Source organism: Thermobia domestica, chromosome 8 (genome assembly GCF_964235325.1).
Source record: "Thermobia domestica chromosome 8, izTheDome1.hap1.1, whole genome shotgun sequence".
Classification (NCBI taxonomy): Eukaryota; Metazoa; Arthropoda; class Insecta; order Zygentoma; family Lepismatidae; genus Thermobia; species Thermobia domestica.
The window spans coordinates 288,293,323-288,319,952 of record NC_137461.1 but is presented as its reverse complement, the minus strand read 5'-3'; the positions used below and the strand labels follow the sequence as shown (position 1 = coordinate 288,319,952).

At 36.0% G+C, this 26,630-nt stretch overlaps 1 protein-coding gene across 2 annotated transcripts in view; it reads left to right on the top strand.

The window, feature by feature from the left end:
• Window positions 1-26,630, top strand: part of LOC145693689 (phospholipid-transporting ATPase IF-like) — a 278,001-nt gene that overhangs the window by 202,487 nt on the left and 48,884 nt on the right. For both annotated transcript variants that reach the window (XM_081769946.1, XM_081769947.1), the window contains exons 6-10: window positions 1,802-1,954; window positions 11,564-11,849; window positions 16,074-16,155; window positions 17,653-17,753; window positions 21,804-21,971. In XM_081769946.1, coding sequence (XP_081626072.1) covers window positions 1,802-1,954; window positions 11,564-11,849; window positions 16,074-16,155; window positions 17,653-17,753; window positions 21,804-21,971 — 790 coding nt within the window. The remainder of the gene's footprint in view (window positions 1-1,801; window positions 1,955-11,563; window positions 11,850-16,073; window positions 16,156-17,652; window positions 17,754-21,803; window positions 21,972-26,630) is intronic.

Here is a 26,630-nt window from a genome sequence, read left to right as displayed (position 1 = left end):
TATATTTATATAATCTATGTTACTGTTTTATCAAAATACATCTAAACACTTCATTTAGATATTACCTTTTTTATTGTAGTACGTAATAAATTAAACATTTACACACTTTTAAATATTGTACATGTATATATCACAAGATGGATTCTCTATATATTATTATATGTTATCCGTTGCTATGACGACTTACAAAACATGTCATATCACTATCACAACAAGAACATCTGTATCTGTATCTTCTTCACCATTAACGGTGTTATTTAAGAGAGCATCAGCTAAATAAGCCTACTATGTTAAAAATGTGTATAAGTTGAAATACTTGAACTAAAATTGTAAAGATTTTTACAAATGTCGGAAGCCGCCATTTGTATTTTTTGGTCGACTTTCAAGTTGCATTACCTGTTATATATAGTATGAAATTAATAGAAAATTAATGAATGTTAATTATGTCAGTATATGGATAGAAATACTAATTTGTCATAGTTAGGTAAATAAATGTAAAGTCATAATCGGGTATAGTAAAATTCAAAATCGTGATGGAGTTCCAACGGGAAGAAGAGGGCCAGTTACCCAGTTAGTGAGGGTGAAAGATTTGGAAAAAGTGAGTAATTAAATGAAATGTAGACGTGTAAGGTAATTGTAGATGAATGTAGGTGATTTCAAGAGTATTTGTATGTGTGTGTGTGTGAAAAGTGTCTGTGAGAATAAACCACTTTTCCACTTCTTCGTCAGCTCACTCTAGGAGATGTTGACACTATCACAATCACCGCGGAACTCAAGAACATCTATGATAATAACAGAAAAGAAATTACATCTATTTCTCTTTATATTTTTTCTTCTTCCTTTTGAGCAGCTTGTGCATATTTTAAAAGCACATTTTGCCCGTAAATACAAGTTATTATATAAAAATTACACAATACCGTTACAATCTAAACCAGGGTTTCGGCCACCAAGGAAGATAAGTGGAAGAAGTAAATATAATTTAATACTCGAACTGGCGGTCTCTCGAAAATTAAAATACTCAATAACAAACTGTCAATTTTTTAAAAATGAAAATTAGAAATCACTTTATTTTTTTATCATATGATCCAAAATTAAGGAAGTTATGAAGTTTTAATTTTTAAAACCACATCCATTTTGAAACTGTATGACGGATCGGATTTGATATTTGTAATGTGAATGAACTGACTAAATTTGGTTTAAATCCATTCGTTTTTAGAGAAGTTACTCTATCCAGTATATATAGAAAAAATAGGTTCTACTATAATAGAAATAGATGGATATCGTGAGATCCCTGCAATGGGTAGACCCTATATTAAAAATCCCACACAAGCTTATTACAAATCAGAAATTATAAGGGGATCGCTGGCAAGAGGATGTGATAAAATGGGGGTGTCATGATAGAAATTAGGTTGACAACCACTGATCTAAACATTTGGGACATGTTTCATAGTAGGTGACAGTCTAAATCATTAACTATCTCATTTTTTTCTGTGATATATAACATATTTAATAAAGTATAGTACTGTATATGTTAAATTCAATTTCAGACGCACTGAATAATCCGGCAGTTTCGTTAATCCAAACCTCTTTTTGAAAGAAATGTCCGGATTAGCGGGAGTCTAGTGTATTATGAAGGTTTTTAAACTTTGTAATTACCCATTTTCATTGTTTATATTGTGTAAACATTTGTGAGTTAAGTTCTAAAACAACATGGCTGAAATTCGCACGTTTTATATATAAGATATTTCGATATAATTTCAACAACTCAGTTAATGTGCTGTTTGTTTATTTATTTAAATAGGAAATCCAATCTCAACGCATCAAAGTAGGTGATATAGTCCAAGTGAAGGAGAATGAGGCTGTTCCTTGCGACTTAGTCCTTCTGTCTTCCAGTGATAAAGAAGGCCATTGCCATATCACGACAGCCAATCTTGATGGGGAAACCAATCTTAAGGTACGCCATATCAATGTTAATAAGGTTGTGTATTTTATAATAATAATAATAATAATAATAATAATAATAATAATAATAATAATAATGTTATTAGCGTTTAACGAGGAAAAATTGCCGAAAAATGATACAGCAACCGATAAAACTCGTTATTAGCGTTTAACGGGGAAAATTGCCGAAATATGATGTACAGCAGCCGATAAGACTCGTTATTAGCGTTTAACGGGGGAAAATTGCTGAAAAATTAGACATACAGGAAACGACAAAACTCGTTATTAGCGTTTAACGAAAAAAAAGTCCGAAATGATGCATACAGCAACCGATAAAACTCTCTATTGACATTTAACAGGGAAAAGTGATATATACAGCAACCGATAAAAGTCATTATTAGCATTTTAATGGGGAAAATTTGTCGAAATACGAGATACAGCAACTGATAAAACTCATTATTAGCGTTTAACGAGGAAGAATTTCCAAAAAGTAATACATACACCAACCGATAAAACTCGTCATTAGCGTTTAACGGGGCGAGATTGCCGAAAAAATGAGATATACTGCAACGTATAAAAAGTTGTTATTAGCGTTTAACGGGGAAAATTGCCGAAAAATGAAACGTACAGCAACCATGAAAACTCATTATTAGCGTTTAATGAGGAAAAATGAGACATAGGACCTACTGCAACCGTTAAAACTCATTAGGCCTATTAGCGTGTAACGAGGAAGAATTGCCGAAAAACGAAACGTAGCACCCGATAAAACTCGTTACTAGCGTTTAACGGGGAAAATTGCCGAAAAACGAGACATACAACCAGCGATAAAACTCGTTATTAGCGTTTAACGGGGTAAAATTGCCGAAAAATTAGACTTACTGCAACCGATAAAACTCACTGTTAGCATTTTTTAATGGGGAAAATTTATGAAAAACGAGACATAGAGCAACCAATAAAATTCGTTATTATCGTTTAACAGGGGGAAAATTGCCGAAAAATAAGACATACAGCAACCGATAAAACTCACTGTGCTTTAAAAAATATATGCATGAGTGTGAAACCTTAGCATAGTTTCCGAGAAAATGAATAAAAACTGCTTGGTTCGAAACGCCTAAAAATTCACTGTACAAGAACCAGTGACGGCGCTAGCTTTAATTTCTTGGAGGGGAGCAAACTGAGGGGCGAAGACTTTTTTTTTTTTGAGTAAACAGCTATTTTTACTTGACTTACAATACAGTATGTCTGGGGGCGGTTGATGACACACCACACACAGTATGAACACCGAAACTTGTCAAATCAGTGGCGGCACGTGTCCGATGAAATCCAGTTAGAAAACAGTCAGTTATGGCTCGTGAGCTAAAGATCTCGAAAATGTCACATCTCTCACGTTAAGCAGTGACTTGGGACTCCATGCTTACAAACAACACAAAGAACATCTGACAACTGAAGCGCCAGAGGGTCTTAAAGGCAAGCGCTTGCTTAAGCGTTACGCAGCAAATGGGCACCCTCGAATCCTTTTCACTGACGAAAAGATTTTCAGTGTTGAGGAGATTTTCAATGCCCAGAATGACAGGATATATGTCACATCCTCTAGATCCAGAGGGGTCAGCATCTTGCCTCAGTCTAGAGACCTGCACGGGCCGAATTTTTCGGGAGCCCAATCCAGCCCGAAAAGTTTTGGAGATTTTCGGCCCGGCCCGATAAGTTTTTTTAAAATTCTTGGCCCAAGCCCGGCCCGGGCCCGATAAATTTTAGAAGTTTCATTTTGTAACATTTTTCACGGACACACTTCTTCAACGTTTGCCTTTATTCTAATTGTCGTTTAACGAATGTCAATAATTATTAAAGAATTGCAATTAATCGGCCCAAGCCCGGCCCGGGCCCGATAAATTTTAGAAGTTTCATTTTGTAACATTTTTCACGGACACACTTCTTCAACGTTTGCCTTTATTCTAATTGTCGTTTAACGAATGTCAATAATTATTAAAGAATTGCAATTAATCGGCCCCAGCCCGGCCCGACCTGAAGAGAAATCAGTGTCGGCCCGCCCAAGCCCGGCCCGGCCTGGCCCAAAGAAATAATAGAGTCGGCCCGCGGCCGGGCCGGGCTTGGGGCCTCGGCGCAGGCCCGGCCCGTGCAGGTCTCTACCTCAGTCATGGTATAGTGGGGTGTGGCCGATTGTGAGGTGATTGTGAGCTATGAGGGCACAACAGAGCTTCATTTGTATGAAAAGGGGGTCAAAACTTCAGCCAAAGTGTATCCTGAGACAGTGCTTGAGAGACTAGTCAAGAATCTTGCCAACACCCTCTTCCATGGACAGAACTGGAGCTTCCAGCAGGTTCAGCTCCAGCACATACACGGCAAGGAAAACTCAGCAGTGACTGAAGGCAAATGTTCTGGACTTCAGATTGGCCTTCTACAAGTCCGGACCTAAATCCTTTGAACTACAAATTGTTGTCCAAGCTTCAGGAGATGGCTTGCAAGAAGAGACATCCCAATATTGAAAGTTTAAAGCGGTCTCTTTGCAAGGCAACTGCAGATTTTCCAGTTGATGTGTTGCATAATGCAATTCATGAGTGGCCACAAAGACTTAAGGACTCTATGTATGCTAATGGAGGGCATTTTGAATAATTATTTGTGATTTTGTTCCATAATCCATTCATGTAACTCATGTTATTAGGAGATTAAAATATCTCTAACCATTTTGTATCAATGTACTTGAAATCTTGGAATAGTATTCACGTAATGAGTGCATCTAGTTTTGATTGTTGCTGTACATACAAGCTTACAGAATGTGTAAGAGTTTCTTGGTAAGATTAAATATAAGAATTTCGTACCGTATTATTATAATAATAATAATAATATCGTTAGACAAAAAGTAAACTTGTAGATAATATAGTATACGTATTTCGTGAATGAAAAATAAGATTTGATCATGTATACCGTACACATGTGTACTTGTAACAAATCCTATCAAAAATACGTTTGAAGATGCATTTATGATAATTAAAAAAAAATAACATTTTTTTCTAAATACGATAAATAGCAGCGAAAATATTTTTAGAACTAGTTGTTTAATGTACAACATTATTTATTATTATTTTTATGAGTACATTATAGATTTCGTGCCTGTATGCTTATATTACAATACATTCAAGCATGTTTGTTTGCATGCTGTTTGATTTTGTTTATGGGCCATGAAGTGGTTTGATAACTTTTCTTCGATTGGTTTTTTCTTTTCATATTCTGACGTTCATATTCTGAATCAAAGATTTGAAACGATCTTTGAGATGCAGTTGTTATGCGCATACATCAAAAAATCATTTTAAATTATGTATATTTCTGTTCGCAAAAACCGAGATTGCTTTATGATCCTAGATCAATGGTTCTCAATCTAATTCCTACGACGACCACCATTTCATCATATCCAATTGCCAGCGACCCCCATATAATTTCTAGTTTGTAATAAGCTTGTGCGGGATTTTTAATATACCTATTGCGGAGATCCAATAGATAGATACGCAGTTCCCATTAGTTTCATATCGTACTTCTTTCACTTAAATTGATTTTTAAACAACTCTGCACCGGTTAAAAATGTTTAGTAGACCTATTTATTGTTGCTCTTAACAGTATTATAAAAATAAAAATATTCCTATCAGAACAAAATTCAAAATATTTAAAATTATTTTCCGGTATTAGATTGTATTTATATTTACCTCTTCTGCCTATCTTCGCGTTCCCTAGGTTGAGGAAACTTGTTCGAGATACTTACGAATTTCCTTTAGATCCGGTTCATTTTTCCTGCATTTTTTGCCACACACAGGGGTGGAAATTAAATTATGTTACACTATGCATATGATAATTTCGTTGTAGATTTAAAAAATAGCTACCATTACAAGAAATTATGATAATTTTAAGTCACAAATTTGATACATTATTTATATTTTTTTTAAAAAAACCAGAACGATTAGAAAAGAGAGATTGAAACGGGAGCAATATAATAACTGGGAATAAACTACAAACGACTAACCATCTGCTTCACCCGATTTATTATTATTATTATTATTATTATTATTATTATTATTATTATTATTATTATTATTATTATTATTATTATTATTAATGCCATTTTGAGAGGTCACTTGTCGCAGCTAAGAATCCACACTCCATTGCTTCCCGCTAACCTCTTCGTCTTCACGTACGATTTTTTGTTTTGATATTGTCCATTAATTGTAATCTCCTTCGCCTCCTCCCTCTCTTTCCTGCCACCGTACCCTCTAGCACGTCCCTGATGGTACAGTTCTTTCTTAACCAATGTCCCACCCAGTTTCTCTTGCTCTTTTCAATAATATCTAAATTTTTTCCTCCTCCCATCATTTCTAATACCCTCTCATTCGTTTCCCGCTCGACCCAGCTAATTCTGTCCATTCTTCGTAAAACAAACGAATCATCAATAATAGAGAATAATTATGAAATTAAAATTTTTGTCCTCTCCCACCAGGAATCAATTCCAGAACTGGAGGCATCAAAGACACTTGCGTTAGCCACTAGACTAGCGAAGAGCAGTTGTAGAAATTCGAGACTAATGTACAAATAAGATTTTTCTAAGAACGCAATGACTGTATGCAACCCACGTCACTGCTTTGATCTGCGGACTTGCATAAAAATGCAGGATAAATACCAAGCAATGAATTAAAGACGTCTTCCTCTCTTTTCATCCAGGTTATGAATTGCTACTAGACAAGACGGGTGCTTACAGCTAGTAAATAAATAATCTGTTCCAACAGCATTATTATTGGCAAAATATATGCTGCCATAAAAATCCGTGTTTCTGGATCGTGAAGTCTACGCGTAGGAATGTACCCTCAGAGCATGTTTTGTTTTGCTCAATAGAATCTCACTTTTGGGCAATATTATAGTTTGAGTGGCCCCGCGTAGCGTAGTCACTAACGTTCTCGCCTTTAGTGTGAGGGGTTCCGGGTTCGATTCCCGGTGGGGACACTCGGTCGAAAACGTGTTACAGCTTTTTCAGGCCGGCCATTCTAAGGGAAATTTTTCCTGGATTTTCCTCAGTCACACCAAGCAAATGTCGGGATGATCTAACATAATAATCCCAGAACGCTTTCTTCCTTCTCCATTCTGTTCTTCCTGTCCAATTCCGCGGACAGTGTGATCGCCAAGGGGGTCATCTCTCATATGTGTGACGGGCCAACATAGCCATAGATGCCGAAAGCCCAGAAATCTAATTTCTAATCTTAATCCTAGTGACGGGCTAACATGGCCATAGATGCCGAAAGCCCAGAAATCGAATTCCTAATCCTAATCCTAGTGACGGGCTAACATGGCAATAGATGCCGAAAGCCCAGAAATCGAATTTCTAATCCTAATCCTAGTGACGAACTAACATGGCCATAGATGCCGAAAGCCCAGAAATCTAATTCCTAATCCTAATCCTAGTGACGGACTAACATGGCCATAGGTGCCGAAAGCCCAGAAATCTAATTCCTAATCCTAATCCTAGTGACGGATTAACATGGCCATAGATGCCGAAAGCCCAGAAATCTAAATCCTAATCCTAGTGACGGACTAACATGGCCATAGGTGCCGAAAGCCCAGAAATCTAATTCCTAATCCTAATCCTAGTGACGGACTAACATGGCCATAGGTGCCGAAATCCCAGAAATCTAATTCCTAATCCTAATGACGGACTAACATGGCCATAGATGTCGAAAACCCAGAAATCGAATTTCTAATCCTAATCCTAGACGGACTAACATGGCCATAGATGCCGAAAGCCCAGAAATCTAAATCCTAATCCTAGTGACGGACTAACATGGCCATAGATGCCGAAAGCCCAGAAATCTAAATCCTAATCCTAGTGACGGACTAACATGGCCATAGGTGCCGAAAGCTCAGAAATCTAATTCATAATCCTAATCCTAGTGACGGACTAACATGGCCATAGATGCCGAAAGCCCAGAAATCTAATTCCTAATCGTAATCCTAGTGACGGGCTAACATGGCCATAGATGCCGAAAGCTCAGAAATCTAATTTCTAATCCTAATCCTAGTGACGGACTAACATGGCCATAGATCCCGAAAGCCCAGAAATCTAATTCCTAATCCTAATCCTAGTGACGGACTAACATGGCCATAGATACCGAAAGCCCAGAAATGTAGTTCCTATTCGAGAAATAAATAAACAATGAGGATTTGAATGCTTCCATATCGAAGACCAACGTGCAAAAGTCTGTTTGAGATGGCTATTAGGGTTGTGGACGAGACGAGATGTGACAGAGCTCTTCCAATAGAAACAGATACATCATTCGAGACGAGACAGCTTCAACTGCCATCTCGTACACAACCATAATGGTCATTCTTTCGAAGGTCACAAATGTGGAATATCCAATGTGGGGCTTTGGCTAAATCATAGTCTTTCTTGGGAACCACACACATCTTCATTGGCCCAAAAGCTTAATGAAAATTGCTCTATGCATTAAAATCTATCAATCTTGTTTTAAATTTAGATACACTTCGTAACTTTTTTAAAAATATTCCAATAATTTTCATTAATAACTCTACAATATTGTGTAAATTTTGTGGTAACAAATATACAGAAAAGATTACAGTAAGAACAATGGAATGGAATTTAGGACACATGCAAAATTATTATTACGTTAATGCACATATTTGGATCATATACTATGATCTTTGTTACTTTAATAATTTTTGCTTTTTGTCTCTGACTAATGCCGACATTGTCAAGGACTGGACTCATTTCCCTTCTTCTAAATTCGTCAAGGTCATAGTCTGACATTTGGCGTATAACCTTCCAGTTCTGCTTTCTACATGATATGTTTAGCCACATTATATTTATCCAAACTGGATAATTATTTAACTTCGTAACTTATATTTCGGACTCTTTCAGTCTTTACTAACATATAGCATAATATTCTGGGGAAAGTTTTCAAAAAGTAATGTTGTTCGTGATTCAAAAAAAGGTTTTAAGAACTATAGGAGAGGCCAAAATAAAAGACACATGTAGACCAACATTTAAGGAAGTTAAAATATTGCCTTTTCCGTCGCTATACGTATTTCGTATGTTGCTCTTTGTTAAAACCAACATTGAATTATTTAACACACTAGCAATCCATAAATACGATACCAGGCATAAAGATAAAATCCCCAGCGAACAACATTGCACAAAGTTATATGAAAGGAGTCCAACATTTATGGGTGCCATATTGTATAATAAATCCCTAAATATATTCGAATACAGAACAAAGAGAAGAATTCAAGAGGTTCATGAAAACCTATCTGTTACAGCACTGCTTTTATTCCGTGAATGAATTCCTAGATGTGTAAATGAATTTGATTACTGATAGTATTGCAAGCGTCTATTTTATAAATTTCTTTTATAGCGTAGGCATAGCCTAGTATTTTAATCTAATCGTTATGTATATGTCACAATTATGTATATTTATTGTATCTTTATATCTTGACGAGCCTTATTCATACGCACGAATTCGTGCAATATGTAAGAGTCCGCCAGAAAAATGTATACACTCTGTCATCCTGTATCAGAATGCTGCCATTGGCAATTGTTTTGAAATTTAAATATGTTGTAGTATGGTTTTTTGCCCAACAGATGTCGGTACTGTCAGCACGGCGTTAGTGAGACACTGTTGCCACACTTGGTACAATTGTACCAAATTCAGCCCTTTTTGTCATTCATCGGCCCGTTGGTACCACGCTGGAATTTTCAGCCCCTTTTGTGGAAAAGTTGGTACTATTCTACCCAATTCAGCACCATTTAACAAATACTTGTCACATTTTCAAAAGTGTCAGTAAGACTCCACATCTCTTTCTTTTGATATCTTGCAGGGAAGTTTCTAGGACCCTGTACGACGGACCGCGGACACCCGTTAGTGACGGTGGATAACCAGCTTGTAATTCCCATCCGTCGTACTTGCACCGGTTTTACTTTTTTTTTTCTTTTTACAAATATCAGTTTGCTTCCCTTATATGCCTCTTACATTCTATTATTCTCCTTTGGTCGTGCAATGAGCAAGAATAAGGAGTAATAATTTATATTTTAATATTTTATTATAACGTGCTATTTACACACAAACTCGATGATTGATTTGTTTCTAGTTTTATATTTTTTCATACACTGAGAAAAAAAAATTGTAGGTGGAGTACTTAAAAAGCTAGGTTACATGCGTAATTCCTGTAGTTTTTGGACAACGTACAGTAGACGTGTAACTGAAAACGTATGTTTTATAATGCTTTCCGTAAGTGTTCCATCTATACGTACTTTTCATATGAAACAATATAGGCGGTCAGGATCTCACATACAAATGAACGTATATAACATATAGCTGAGGAATGTAACGTAAGTATATGCATGTGATATATGGAAAATTGTTAGATGTCAGGCACCCTTCAACGGCATGATGTAACTTCAAAGGGCAATGCGTATGTAGCATATAGATAACGTATGCTCCATACTGATTTATGTAGTAAGCAAAAGGATTCCGTATGTTTGTACAATATTACGCTGTTCGGAGAATTGATTTTTCTCAGTGTATACAGCCATAATAGCTATTCGGTTTATGAGCTCCTTCGTGGCTAAGCGGTTATCATGCGCGCCTTTGGCGCAGGAGACCCGGGTTCGATTCCCGGTGGAAGCTCATGTGGTTCGGATTCCACGTTAACCAGTAGGTCAACGTCTCATATAGCCTGGCTTCTGAGCGGGACGTAAAACTCAAAAATCAATCAATCAACCTATTCGGTTACGGGTCACTTTGAAATAAATGCGCGTTTGATTTCCTTACAATACATGCCGAAAATGATAACTGTTTTCCCTTTTAATTTGCGTCCTCTGTTAAACTTCCTACGTGCAGTAAAAGTTCCATCTACTGCCACGGTTGTTCGGGTTACTCCTATTTGGATGTTTTTAAAAAAGAGTATTTGATTTGGACTCTTGGAAGACGGGGGAGGGGTGGAGTGGTCTAGAACTTCACTTCTTTTAGTTTCGTGTTATAGAGCCATGTATTACACTGGTATAAAATAATGATTTCAGCCCTTTCTGTTCCAATTTGGTACTATTTTTCAGCCCGCTCCAGAGATAGGACTGTGGCAACACTGTAGTGAGATAAGAAAATGGCTGGAGCAGCGTAACTATGTTTTGAAGTGTTGTATCAGGTTTGGAAATACCATCAAAGTGCAGCGTCAGTGGAAAGGGGAGTTTGGTACTGAACCTGAACCACCAACCCGCCTAACAATCAAATGCATTGTTGACAAGTCTGAGGCGCATGGAATGACGAGCGGTCGCATCTATCAATGTATCAATGGAGACCGATGCACATGCCGCTGTAATCTTCTGGCGAAGGTTCACGAGCGTCCCAAGCAACGGCCAAGATTTTGAACATCTAATGTAAACATATGCTTACTTGAATGTTTGTAACACATGTTTGAACAATAATTAAATGTAATTAAGAAATATGATATATATAGTTCTTTTTCTTTAATTGTATGCATTTTTCTGGTGGATTCTGGAAGACGAAATGAAATGAAATAAAATCTAATTCTTTTTTTCTGTATTATTTTCCATTTACAGATGCTTGTTTGTCCGCGACAAGTGTCACATCGCACCACCCCAGAACAGTTATCGGAACTGAAGGCACGCATCGAGTGCGAAGAGCCCACAGCGGATTTGTACAGTTTCTACGGAAAATTAGAAATTTTATCTTCAACACAGTGTATGGATGTTGAACAAACTTCCAATCCAAACTTCCAAAATTACAGTATTAATAACTCTTCCTCCAATTCTATTACTGTTTCTCTTAGTACAGAGAACCTCCTGCTCAGAGGTGCAAGACTGAAAAATACCGAATTTATTTATGGTAAGTTCTTCCTCTCTTCTCAAAGAATACATTTTATTTATTTATTTATTTATTTATTAGTAATTGACGTAACATGGCAAAAGTGAGGAGCTTTGATATAATATAAAGTTTATAACTGAAAGTAGCAGAAGTATTAGTTCTTCGTACGAAAACAATTAAAAGCAATAAATATAATACCGGAAATCAGAATATTGTAAACATTAACTTCCCTTCCCGTCCCCCTTTAGAAGTGAAATTAAAAAAAAAAAAAAAAAACTTAGAAACGTGTATTCCCTTACTTCTAATTAAAAGTTTTTTTTTTTTTTTCGAATTTCACATATCACACTACTAACGTAAACAAATCCTCACATTTGACACTTTCTGAACAAAGAAAAAGAAATATGTATATAATATAAATGATTCCCACGGAATATTTGAAAAAAGCTTAAAAACATAGGACCAGATTTTCCACTAGCCCCGGGCCTATGAGCGCACATTGGAGGAAAACTTAAAAATAGTTCGGATTCCACGTTAAGTTGTAGATCCACGTATCATATAGCCTCACTGCTGAAATGAAAGCTAAACTAAAAAAAACAAATCAAATTAAGGGGCAGACTACTAAAAATGATACAAAAGCTAACCATTTTTCATTTCCCCGTATTTCGTAAGTTAAAAGACAATAATGAAATGTAACTTAACCATAATAGATAATGTTATTCTACACCCGAAAATGCGAATCAAAAGAATTTTCAATGTTGCTATCCATAGAAATTACAGTGTGGCCAGAATATGAATTACCCAAAAATCTAAGGTACGGCAGCGACTAGAAAAATGAAATCAACGGTAATTGATGACTTATCATGTTGTCTTGGTTCCTTGTTAACTACTTTTTAAATAATATTTGTATTTATTTTTTACTGTTTATTACAAAATTATTTATTTTTACTGTTTGTTACAAAATAAATACAAATATTTTTTAAAAAGTAGTTAACAAGGAACCAAGACAGCATAATAAGTCATCAGTTACCGTTGAGTTTATTTTTCTAGTCGCTGCCGTAACTTAGATTTTTGGGTAATTCATATTCTGGCCACACTGTAATTTCTATGGATGGCAACACTGAAAATTCTTTTGATTCTTATGTTCGGGTGTAGAATAACATTATCTATTATTGTGATAAATTACATTTCATTATCTCTTTTAACTTACAAAATATAGGGAAATGAAAAATAGTTAGCTTTTGTATCATTTTTTAGTAGTTTGCCCCCTTAAGTCAAATAAGCAAGACGAAAAAATTGCAAAAGTTGATTAATAATAATAATAATAATAATAATAATAATAATAATAATAATAATAATAAGCATGATTAAAGTCAGAGTAAACTCTCTTCGAGTATTAATTTCTTTAAGTACTCTATTGGATTGGTAGTTAGAAGTTTAACATTGTACATGTAATAAGACAGTTGCATAGGGACTGGCACTTAAAGCTGTTGTGCTGGTGTATGACGCGCCCCTGTGCCTCATAATATTATAAATAATTACCATACCCTATCACGATACCAAAATTCATTTAAAATTTATACAAAAATGTTGAAATAAAGATATGCATGAAATAAGTTTATTTATTTCTTTTTTAAAAAAAGTGTGTATTGTGTTAAAATTTTGTACTTTGGAGTGAGGGACGGCACACATTTCCGGCCTCAAGGGAAAGAACACAATACATACGGCTCTAGGAACACCTATTCCCTCACTTTTAATTAATTATCTTCATAGAGAATTACCAAAGTAGCAAAAAACTAAGAAACTCCCACATAGAGTGATGCATTAATCTCCAACAGGCAACTACAATAGAAGACGTTCCTGCTCTTTAAAATAAGGCCTGCCAATATTCAATAGCACACTTTTGTGAAGTTCACTGAAAGTTTGAACGTAGTACGGAATAGGAACTTGATTCTTCTCCAGCCATTTAATTATGTCGTCTTTTTTCCATCGCATAGTTGGATTTCTAGTTTCAGGATTCAGCATAGTATGATATGGTGCTTGATCTAAAACCACGACTGATTTGTCCGGCAAAAGCTGAATGATGCGTTGAAACCATTCTGTATAGTGCTTGGCGTTCATCTCGGAATGGTAATCCTGAGTTCCCTTTTTTCCAACAAAACACACTTCGGCTCTATCAAGAAATCTCTCCTCGTTGCCAATATGCAGCATAATTATTCTCTTCCCAGCACCGGAAGGAGTACGAATGCCCCCTCTCCAACCCGAAACCTGTTGAACAGCACTCCGGTAGTAGTCATACACTGGTGTGTTTTCTTCTGGCAGAATTTGCTCTTGCCATCCATACTTGGCAGAATGGTTCGCACCGCACCAAGACTCATCGGTGTAAAAGACACTAAAATTATTACGACTGTAAAATTTCAACAACCGTAAAAACTGATCCCTTTGCCCAGCAATCTTATCACTTTCCATTAGAACTGGTTTCTTGTTAAACTTTTTATACCGAAATCCCAGTTTTCGCAACACACGCCATAACGAAGTTTCACTCATTTCTGGAGCATCAGTAAAGTCCTTTCTTATCTGTTCCAAGAGTTTCTTTACCGTTGGATACTCTTTTCGCACATAAAATTCGTGGAGCTTCCGGCGAATACAGCCTTGAAGGAATTCGTCTATAACCAACTTGTTTGACGGCGAACCTGTTTTTTTCGGAGATTCTAGGACACTATTATTGCGAAACTCACTTGAAACACGCTTCACAGTTTTTTCAGACACCTTTAAGCATTCGGCAGTTCTTTTGACGGATTGGGAGAACGAAAATTGTGGAGCGTTGTTTTGTTTCTCCAAATCAAAAAATGATCTTGCATTTATTATAAACTGTTTCTCGAAACTTCGAAAATGATGCTTTTCCATTGTTTATATTACAACCTAACCAAAAAACACACAAAGATAAAAAATAAACCACACGAGAAAAAACAACGACACAAGAACAAACACAGCCACAATTTCTGTTTCCCGCGCGGCGCGCAACGCTGACTCATGAAGTTCCATGCGGCAACGTCGCAACAGCTGAGTGGTAACTGATCGTAAAAAATATGACTATTTTCATATTGTGATTTCGGACCTTTTGTCTGTATCTGAACTAAAACTGTATACGTTGTTAATATTGCCATTCAATGGAGCGTACTTCAGTGCTTTCCGTTTTTCGCTAATAGAGTTACGGGCAGAGATCGGTACATGTAACAAAATAACTTATTGTACATTAACTATAAAATTAATTTTAAAAATACTACTGCACTTTTGTTTAGTATACTTTCGTTCATATTCAGTAAAAATTTCATTCTTGTATTGCAAAAAATAACTGAGATATTTTTCTTTAAACTTCAAGGAAACCAATTTATTGCAAAAAAAATTACATTTTTAAATACATTTTTTATTTTATAACCTAAAGTATTAAGCAGAGAGTTGCAAGCAAATAACCTGTTATAGTAAACACTTCAGTGAGTAAAATGATGCATATCTCATGCCTCTACCTTAACTGGGCTCGAAGATATAGTTGTTTGAACCCAGGGGTCTATAACGCTGAAATGGAGAATAGAGGCGGGAATTCGTACCTCTGCTACTGACTTGGACGTAATATTAGAGTTCTTCCGATATTTTGGATAGCATCTTTTGTTCCACAACTAAGGAAGAGATAAAAAAAAGTCTTAGCTTCATGTAATATGTTGTCAAGCATTTTTTCACAGAGTTAAATAGGATAGAGAATGAGTGTTAATGTAGTCTTTGTTTCAAGTTTTATGCTTCACTTTTTAGCACATTTCAGAAAATAACCTACATAAACTGTATGTTTTTGCTATAGTGCTTAAATGAACAGCTGTGTACTAGACAGTGTATGTGAGTGAAATTTCCGATGAAAATTTTGGCCATCCCTAATCCTGTGTTATTATAATGTAAGTTGCTGAAACGTATTCTTGTATTTCACTAAAATATCATAAGTATGTTATCCGAAATGTAATGATATAAGTTTATGATCCTAGGGCCCAGGAATGTACGAAGGGGGTGGGTCCTGGGAGTCCGGACTTTCCCCCCCAAAATTATAAATTTTAATAAACTTTATCCTTATATTGAATTTGGACCCCCAAAAAGCTTTTTGTATTCCTTCCGAAATAAATTTCTACGTAGTGCCTGTTGGCGCCTATATATTCTTTCAACAATACTATCTGAAGTTCGTAACCATGATTATTTTGATTTCAGGCTGTGCTGTATATACAGGCCAGCAGACGAAGGTGGCATTAAATTCCAAACTTACAAGGAACAAGTTCTCCACAGTCGAAAAGTAAGTATTATTAAAAGTATATGACATTAATTATCTATATAACGTCACTGTATTCGTCAATTACTCTGAATATACAGTACAGTAAGTGTAATGTTACCAACCTTGTTTTTTATGAATGAAGGCCTTCTTTTGATACAGTTTCCTAATAAATATTTTTTTTAATATTCTAACAATGTAATAGATATTGCCAAGCAATCAACGGCGCCGACTTTCCAATATTTATGTGGGTTCGTATCAATAGTGGAACGTATTGTATGTTTTCAGGGGAATCTCGATATTTTTGGATTGATTTCCTTTTAGTTAAAAAAAAAAAAACTTTAATGAACACTGCCATAAAGGGCTGTGCTCGATTCTATTCCCAATATAGTTCCATTTTTTTATTGTGAGTCTATTTTTTGACGAGGCCAGAGACATGCAAGGATGAAGGGAATATGTTGCTTGGTTGCCTTTGCACAAACATTTGAAACAGACAATTATATTTTAAGGTTAGAAATTTTAACTTCCATTTCAATGTTTTAATTGCATATTATTTTTTGATAATGGCAAGTGAGAAATATTTATTTTATTTTGTTTCTATAAAACTAAAAATCTTGTGGATGCTCGAGCCCCGGGGCATCCACGTAGTCGGCGCCCATGCAAAAATGAAGTTTAATATTGAAAGAAATGTATTAAACATCTCCTGTCTCAAGAGAGAAATCAAATGTAGGTTTGCTTGTGAGCAGTGCTTTTTTTTTCTGGCGATACGTAACTACAAATTACTGGCACCTTTTCTTGAAGTTTATTTTTTCTTGATGCGATTTCCAAAGCCATTTTTGGATAGAAAAAAAATCCAATATATTTCAATCAAAAAATTTTCTTGTAGGCCTTGTATCTGGAGAACTACTTGTAGTGTAGGTAGTCAAAGGAAAACTATCACTTAACTCAGTATGATGTGCTTATTCCGTAAAAAATACGAAAACTCGATTTAGGGGCCGCTCAAAAATGTTGTGGTCCCTGGTCCAAAAACTAATTATTGGGCAACAAAAATTTTCTTGTATGCCTTATATCTGGAGAACTGCATATAGTGTAGTCAAACCCAAAGTATCACTTAACTCAATATGATGTGCTTATTCCGAAGAAAATCCAAAAACTCGATTTAGGGGGCCATTCAAAAATTTTGTGGGCCCTGATCCAAAAACTAATTGTTGGCCAAGATCGCAATCTTTTGATCCATTTTTAGTTTTCCTAAAATTCTTGTTAGCGCTGCTCCCATGAAACTCTTCTTCCGTCATTTCCATGTTAAACAACAAAGACTTTAGCTCAAACATTGAAAAGATTTAACGACATCAGATGTTACTGAAATAAGTACAGGTCTGAAAACCCTTTTAAATATGAATACTTTTTAAACATCGTTTACCTTACATTCCATTATTTTTTGATTTGTACGTACAGTTGAAATTATAATTCTATTTGAATAGATTAACTACCTCTTTTTTTATTATTATTATTATTTTACAGGTCTGTAAATGGATTCCTTGTGTTCTTCCTATTTTTACTGTTTGTAGAAGTTGGTTTATGTCTTGGTCTAAAATATGCCGCCGAATCACAAACCATAATTAGTAAGTAGTCGTATTGATAAATACTTTTTCTTACGTAACATATAACTATTATATTGAGAACTAGCAGCGTTCACCCCGCTTCGCTGCGGTCACCCCGGAACGCAATAAACTTTGTTACTTAGATAATTTTTACTTTTTCGCTTTCAAGTGATATGATAAAAACCATAGTAGATTGCAGTAAATGTTAACATTATATCGCCTGTCATTTATGTTAACCCGCCCCGCTTCGCTGCGGTCACCCCGGAACGCAATAAACTTTGTTACTTAGATAATTTTTACTTTTTCGCTTTCAAATTGCAGTAAATGTTAACATTATAGCGCCTGTCATTTATGTTAACCCGCCGAGTCACACGGTCATGCGGGTTGCATATAAATACGTTTATTTTTACCTATGATGAACTAATAACAAAGGATTTGTACGTATGGACACCTGAATGGTCAATTATCTCAAGACACTGGTAATTGAAAATTAAAGTGATATGATAAAAACCATCTAGGGTCCAAATCCTAACAACCCCCCAAAAATGAAAGAAATTGGTTCAGCCGTATTAGCGTGATGAGCGGACAAAGGATTTTGTACGTTCTCTTTTATATATATAGATAGATGATTTATCGAATTGCTATAATCAGGCAAGGATTACCAGCAGGGGTGTCTCTAGCGGAGGGACGCGTCCCTCCCAATAATTTGAAGTACAAAATATTCAATATTTTATTCTAATATAATTTATTTACTAACGACAGAATAACATATAAATAATTATAATTATATTTATTTGTAATAGAATATTCGGGCTGTGAAACGATATTACAGAGTTCTTGATATATTAAGGGGTCCGTGAAGGTAAGCACAAAGGTAACAAATGGAATCGAAGATAAATAGGTTGGGCTAGGTAGCACCATTTAAATCACTTTCTTCGATGTCCCCTCCAAATTTTACATGTCAGAGGCGCCAGTGATTACCAGATGGGGAAATGTTCTTTCTTTTGGGGGATACAGATTGGGTTTATATGCTGCTAATGTTATTGTAATGTTCAGTTATCAAGGAAATAGAACACACTCAGCTGTAAGTGAAAAGGAAATAAGTTTAATATTTCTATATATTATGTTTTCTTTGTATCAGTGGTGTATTTAGAATTTCACCAAGGATTTACGCTCGTAAGTGCATATTTTTCAGAATTTATATATATATATATATATATATATATATATATATATATATATATATATATATATATATATATATATATATATATATATTTATATAGGGTGGCCGCAAAATCCCGTTACTCCTTGATAAATTCTAATGTTAGGCCTGCACCCATATCGACCTACCCCCGCGCAAGAATTATCGGACGTAGACATGGATGGGAGACTGGAGGCATGTGTTGCACTCCTTCAGTCGTTCGACACAATACCAAAACGCGGCAAAGTGATCTTTACCTGAGTGTACAATTTACAGGAGTTCTCGCGCACGCAATGTGCTCTTTTGGTCCAAGGACAATCGACACTTTTATAAGAGTTGGAGCAGAATCTGCCACATGTGATGATATGAGCAGACGTGTACAGCGGACGCGCGTTTGTGCCGTTCTTCTTCAGCGGTGTTGTGTATCACCAGCGATACCTGCACCTGTTGTAGAACTGGTTTGTTCCTCTCTTGGAGGAGCACAGAATCAAAGAGACATGTTAGTTTCAGCATGATGAGGCACCTGCCAATTATGCCCTCGTCGTACGCAAATATCTTACGGAAGTCTTTCCTGGGCGTTGGATTGGTCCTCGTAGTCCGGATCTGCCCGCACCACTTGCCTGGTCACCACGAAGCCCAGACCTCACCATCTGTGATAATTCAAAAAGAGCATGAGCATCGTTACATAAAAACCATTATGATACCACTGCCGAACTGACAGAAGCTGTGAAGCAAGTTTTCACTCAAGTTACACCTGCAATGCTCCGTAAAATGTCACACACAACCTGGCGGCGTATTATCCTTTTGTCATGAGAGTAACGGTCGACAGACTGATTCTTTGGACACTTAATGTTTCCTATCTTAAAGAAACTTCTCGAAAGCATTATTGTTCAAGTCATTTAGTTTTTTTTTTTTTTTTTTGTGTAGTTATTTAAGTACGTTTAGTGGTTTATGTTATTTGTTTTCTAGAGGTAAGGGAACTTTGTGGCCACCCTGTATAATATGTCTTAATATTGTACGTGTACTGTATAAGTAAATTTTATTTAAACTACTCACTGAGCAAAATAATACGTTGATTATAAAAAATATTAAGAGTCTTCATCCCGGCGAAATTAAAATACCGCTAATTTTACAGTAATTATGTGATATCTTCAGATAGATAAAAGATAATTGAAATATGGAACAAGAGCGCCCTAGACAATATTATTTTACGTGAGGTACCGTTATCACAAGTCACCTAGTGGCTTTCCCTTTTCAGCTGTTTAGAAACGCGAAAATAAATGCCGATTTTCAAAATGGCTCGAAATCAAAAGCAGATAAGTCAGTCGTGATAACGATATCTCACGTAAAATAATATTGTCTAGGGCGCTCTTTTTCCATATTTCAATTATCTTTTATCTATCTGAAGATATCACATAATTACTGTAAAATTAGCGGTATTTTAATTTCGCCGGGATGAAGACTCTTAACGTGTAACAGTTTCATCAACTGTCCCTTTGGCTTCATCAAACACTGTATCACTTTACGTATACTGAAATCAAAGCTTGAACAATGGAAAACATTAATGTACTGTATATTTTTCATAACATCGTGTTAAACAAGGGTTTAAACCCGGAACCCCCCCTCTGTATACGCCACTCCTTGCCATGACATGAAAAGAGATTTGTAGAATATTGAAAATCTTTAGTTAAATCTAATAATATCCTCTTTTTTTCAAGTCTATGATATGGTAATCCTTAACCAGACAGAATGTCAACTAAGTTATATCATACATTTATGCACGTAACAGTCCATACTTTAACTTGCTGATCATAAGATGTTTATTAGAAACGAGCATCAATTCCCGCTTCACTATGTTAAATAAAAAACAAACAAACAAACAAAAAAGTAATATGTTCCGTTACTATTACTAAAGCATATTAAGTTACTATTACTAAAGCACATTAAGTTACTATTACTAAAGCTTATTTTCGATCATTTTTATGTATCTCCCCGACGTTTCGGGGTTGAATTTGGATGTGAACGAGATCGAAAGTGTCACCGTTCATCTCAGCGACCTCGAAAACTATAGATTCGACACTTAAGATCGGTCATTTTCGATCGTTTTAAAATATCTCCCCGCTTCCCCTCCCCTAAATTGCACCATCAAAGTGAAATAATAAAAACCATCCCAGGATCCGAAAGTCATCTATTCTAAGTCATCTATTCCACAGGTTTCTCCCGTTTCCTCCTACATTCTCATTCCAAAAATATTTCAATAATCATTCACTTTCATTAATCATCCGTCTCCATTAGCTTAGAGGATCTTAAAACCTAAAATTAGAAATTTCATTTTGTTTTCTAAACCATTTAAACAAATCAAGTTTTAAGTAATAATATGAATTATGCATTAAATTAGTTGGAAAGTTTTTTTTTTCAGTTTAATTTCTAAAAATATCCACTATTCTGATTTTCATTGAGTTGATATTGAGAAATTAAACACGACTTCTTTCCAAAAATGGGAGTGGATTTTAGTCTACTACTAACAATCTGTAGGTTTGCTCAAGAGATAAGAATTAAGGGTTTCTCGTCTCGAAAAAGACATCGTGATAGAAAAGTATCTCGTCTCGGAAAGTGTATTTTTCTATTGGAAGAGTTCTATCTTGTATGTGATCAACCCTACAAGTCTATACTCTGTTATAGTGAATAGTTTGTGTGGTTTTAAACTGAGTAATTGTGAATCAATTGTATTGAAGCGACTTCTACAAAGTAGTTTTTTTTTTTAAAAAAAAAAAAAAAACATTAATTGTTTGTTACTTTTACTGTGGAATATTTTATAAATCTAATTAATATTTTTATTTTGCATTCTTTTTTTTAAACTTATTCAGAGAATATGTTTTATCTATGGGAATGGAATAAGGAATGGTCTGAGGGATGGCCTAGGATAAACCCTACGGAATTACTTCCAATAAATACGGAAAAAGTCGTTCAGGATTTGTTTTCATTCATCGTTTTATTCAACTACGTTATTCCAATTTCTCTGTATGTCACGATGGGTAAGTCTCTCTTTTTTCGTTTCCTATTTTTTAAAATAAGTATCTTAAACTACCACTTAAGAAAAAAAAAAGTAATACGAGGCGCATTTCAAAAGAAAAGGCCGATATTTTATTATAACCGACTGGCAATAGTGATCGGATCACGCTTGTGCAGTAACATCACTTGGTCCATTGACTATCAAACAACCTTAGTTTCGCCAGTCATCTGTTTGTTTTCGTGTGTGCTGGAGCGTGTTAAAATGACTGCGCGCATACACAATCCCGCCAGGTGCGAGGTCCGTTCTGTGATTAGATTTCTTCATGCCAAAGGACAAAATGCTGCTGAAATTCATAGAGTATTGTGTGCAGTGTACGGCGACAGTGTAATGAGTGAAGGAAAGGTACGGCAATGGTGTCGTGCATTCAAAGAAGGCCGTACAAATATCCACGACGAAGAGAAGAGTGGAAGACCAAGCATTCAGATTGACGACTTGGTGCAGCGAGTGAATGAAACAGTTAAAGAAAATCGTCACTTCACCATTACCGCTCTACACATCGAATTTCCAGAGGTTTCACCAACAACATTGTTTCAAATTGTTATAGAAACATTAGGATATCAGAAATTGTGTGCCAGATGGGTCCCCAAAATGTTGACAGACGTCCACAAATAGAACCGACTGACTGCAGCACGTGCATTTCTGGATCGCTACGACAGAGAGGATGATGGATTTTTTACACACATTATTAGAAACTGTCACCTCTTTATGCACCTAAAGAAGTGGCTTTCATTTCAACGAATTGAAAACGGCGGTGTTGAAGTGACAGAACTCCCAGGCGGCGAACTTCTATGCAGAGGGTATTAAAAAAAAAAAAAAAAAAAAAAAGCTTGTGCCACGGTACAGAAAGTGCTTGGAAAATAATGGTGACTATGTTGAAAAATAAAGTGGATATGTACTTGTTTTTACCCAATAAAACAATGTTGCTAAACTTACTTGCTTGTTTCCAATTAAATATCGGCCATTTCTTTTGAAATGCGCCTCGTATGTCTTCACAATGATGAAGTGTAATCCCATAAACACGGCTGGTTCACAGAAAACGTATACCGAAACGTTTATTTCAGAAGAAAATAAATACATTTAACAATCCTGATACTAAGTTATACAAAGTGTTTTACAATTCCTGTTATAATGTGTGAAAGTAGAGGATTGTTGTGCTCACGAAAGTAAGCAAGGAAAATTTGCGTGAAGGAAAGTTGAAATCGAAAGTTGGACGGAGACACTGCGGATCATATGTTTCTTTGGACGTTCACCAGGAGCGCATCCACGGGGGGTGGGGGTGGGGGGTGTACGAACTCAACATACTTGTACACTTAATAAAATTATACTTGTTTAACAGGGAGATGATTGATGTAGCAAGAACATTTGATTTTACCCTTCATCTGTTTCTTATAAAAACAATCTAGTTACATAGTTCTATCTTTTTTTCTGAAAATATAAGTGGAAGTATTTTACAGTTACTTGTCTTCTCGGCTGCAGAATAATACCCGTTCAATATTAGACGTAGTGGCTTGTACTATTGGGCCCGTCAAAGCATGGGCCTCCAACAAAAATTTCTGAGTGCGCACCTGACGTCCACTACATATAAACACAGCCCTTGCTTTGAAATAAGGGCAATGATGACTCCTCCCACCATGTTTCACATTTCCAGTGATCAGCGAGTCATGTTTCATGTTAGCGGCGTCGTGCTAAAGCATTATGGTCCTGTATCAGCGGTTGTACCTCCTGTAACCCGACTTTGTATGTCCATACAAACAACTCGCGGCGAGGTGTGATTGTCGACACAAGCTATGGGAGGTACTGCTTTAGTCCCTCCATAACTTAGACCGCAGTCACACAGCAATTCTGAGTGACAATCTGCTTTAACCCTTAACACGATCTGTCACTGATGGTTTTCTTCCGACCACTGTTCCTCTCCGATGTGGTTTTACCATAACTTTTGTGGCCGTTATAACCTTGGACACTGTCCCGTATGACACACTTATCACTTTCGTCACGCTCGTATCTCATAACCGAGCGCCAACAATTTGCTTTCTTTGAAAATCAGAAAGGTTGTCCATTTTACACCATCACCATCTGCTAAATTCCCTTCATACTACTATTCTACTGCTCCTATCGTTTATGGGGGGGGGGGGCGTGCTCAGTGGTAGAGCGTTCATCTCCCGTGCTTGGGGTCCCTGGTTCGATCCCAGCTCGCGCCGTGTGAACTTTGTGGTGGACAAACACCGTGCTCATGGGTTTTCTCGGGGCTCTCCCGTTTCCTCCAACTTTCTTCATTCCACCATTTCACTCATCTCTCATCATCACCGTCTCGTTTAGCCTAACCGGCATAACTGTGGGACGTAAAGCTTAAAGATTTCATTTCATTTCATTTCCAATAAGTGCTGCCCATGGACTACAATTACGTTAAATTTATACGAATTTGTCTTCTCGTGCTTCTGTAGTAAAATATTTATATCTAATGTTTCATTTTATTATTATTATTATTAGTAGTAGTAGTAGTAGAACAACAACAACATCGGACCTACCCTCTTGAAACTATCACCCTTCGCCACTGGTGGTAACCTGTACGCGTTCAGAAGAAATAGTCCAGTTTTGGGGGCTAGAAAGAACAGTAGGGATAGAGTTTTGAAGAACAGCGGGATTTCCTTGAAACAAAGTAGAAATGTTTTCAGCGAGATTATTATACTCGATTTATTTTCTTCCCATTTTACATTGTCAGTTGTTCCCAGAACAAAATGGCTGGAAAGCTGGATCCAGAATTGTGTTAATACAGAAAATAATAAAATTAAAAAATACTTTATTATTTTTTTTCGTTTTAGGTATTACAGTGAGAATTTCTTATAATGAGTGGGTGGTTGTGGGGGAGAGGGAAAGTGTACATGTGAATTCGTATGTCATTTTCTTCACACATTGTATCTATATACTGGTCTGTTAATGGTTACAATTTAAATATTTTTCCTATGTATTCTAAGCCTTCTGCATGACGCGGTGTCGCTGGGATCTGTTTTTCATTAAGGTAAGAGAGCATGTGAAAATGCAATGCTGCTTGCATGAAATACACAAAAGTATGCGATTTACAACATTTTGCTAATGTTTCTTGTGTGGATATAGCAATTTGGGCCTGATAAATTTATCTCGGTAATCAATATAATTTGCCTTTTTTACTAAACTTCTAATGTGTTTAACAAGATTGCTCATGGATAAATTGAAGCTAATTTAGTAACGCTTTTACTTATTTCATAATAAAAGTTGTGCGCTTTTATTTCTTTAGAATTATGCTTGAGTGGGATGCCATCTCGTTGTTAGGGAATCTTTTACTAATATTTTCAGTCATTTTGATATACAGGGTGTTTCAAAACAACACCGACAACGTTTGGGAAGTGATTTCTGACACCAACATAAGACGAAAAGTATAGACCAACCTGGGTGCACAAATGCTTTCTTTTGGAGTTATAGGCTGCCAAAAACATGAAAAAAATGAACTTTAAAGGTCCATAGCTCTAATACTATGGGAAATACCATAGTCGGGTCAACACTTTACTAAGGAACTAGTATGTGCCCTATCCAAATATCCATGTTTCAGAATCCTGTGGTACTTCCACAACAATTTTTATAGAGCCAGTTTGGCTACGGGCACATAATTTGAAGTACTCACCAACTACTTCTATAAAAATTGTTGCAGAAGTACCACAGGATTCTGAAACATGAATATTTGAATAGAGAACATACTAGTTCCTTAGTAAAGTGATGACGCGACTATGGTATTTCCCATAGTATTGGAGCTATGGACCTTTAAATTTCATTTTTTCATGTTTTTGGCAGCCTATAACTCCGAAAGAAAGCATTTGTGCACCCAGGTTGGTCTATACTTTTCGTCTTATCTTGGTGTCAGGAATCACCTCCCAAGCGTTGTCGGTGTTGTTTTGAAACACCCTGTATATGCTACTATTAATGTATTTAATGCCGATTTTCGTCATTTTATCACGTATGCTAATAAATGTGCTTTTCCTGATCTAGACACTCCTCTGCCTTGTGTATTTTAATAAAATGGGCTTTGCAAGATAACGTACTAATATAATTATTCATAAATTACATTTGCTGTATATGAGCCAACCTCGCTTCAGAGATTATTGCAACAGAAAAGACTCATTTCTTAACATAAAGAATACTATATGTTTTAATTTGTAACAATAACATTAACAAAAATCCTCGATGCTGTTCTAAGGAGTAGCACGCGCCCTTTTTGGTTCTCTGATCCCGTGCAGTGATGCCAACCCGTGGGGAAAATCCCATTTTATGGGATATTTTGATGTTAATTATTCGAAATGAGAGAAAGGGAATTTTCGTCGAAACTGGAAACATTCAGTATGTTTTTTTTTTCGCACTATGTATAATCCACACCAACAAAATCATCTACGAGCGGAAAGTAGATGTAAGTCATCAGTAAAAGTGCCAGTGTTGTCAACTTTTAGTTGGAAGTCTTGTCTTTATTATCGGTGGACTCTATGTTAATGAGAAGATTTTACAATCATCAGCAAAGAGAAGAATGTTCGTAGATGGTAAAGACAAGAAAGAAGGAAGATCATCCATATAAAAAAGAAATAGCAGTAGTCCTAGAACA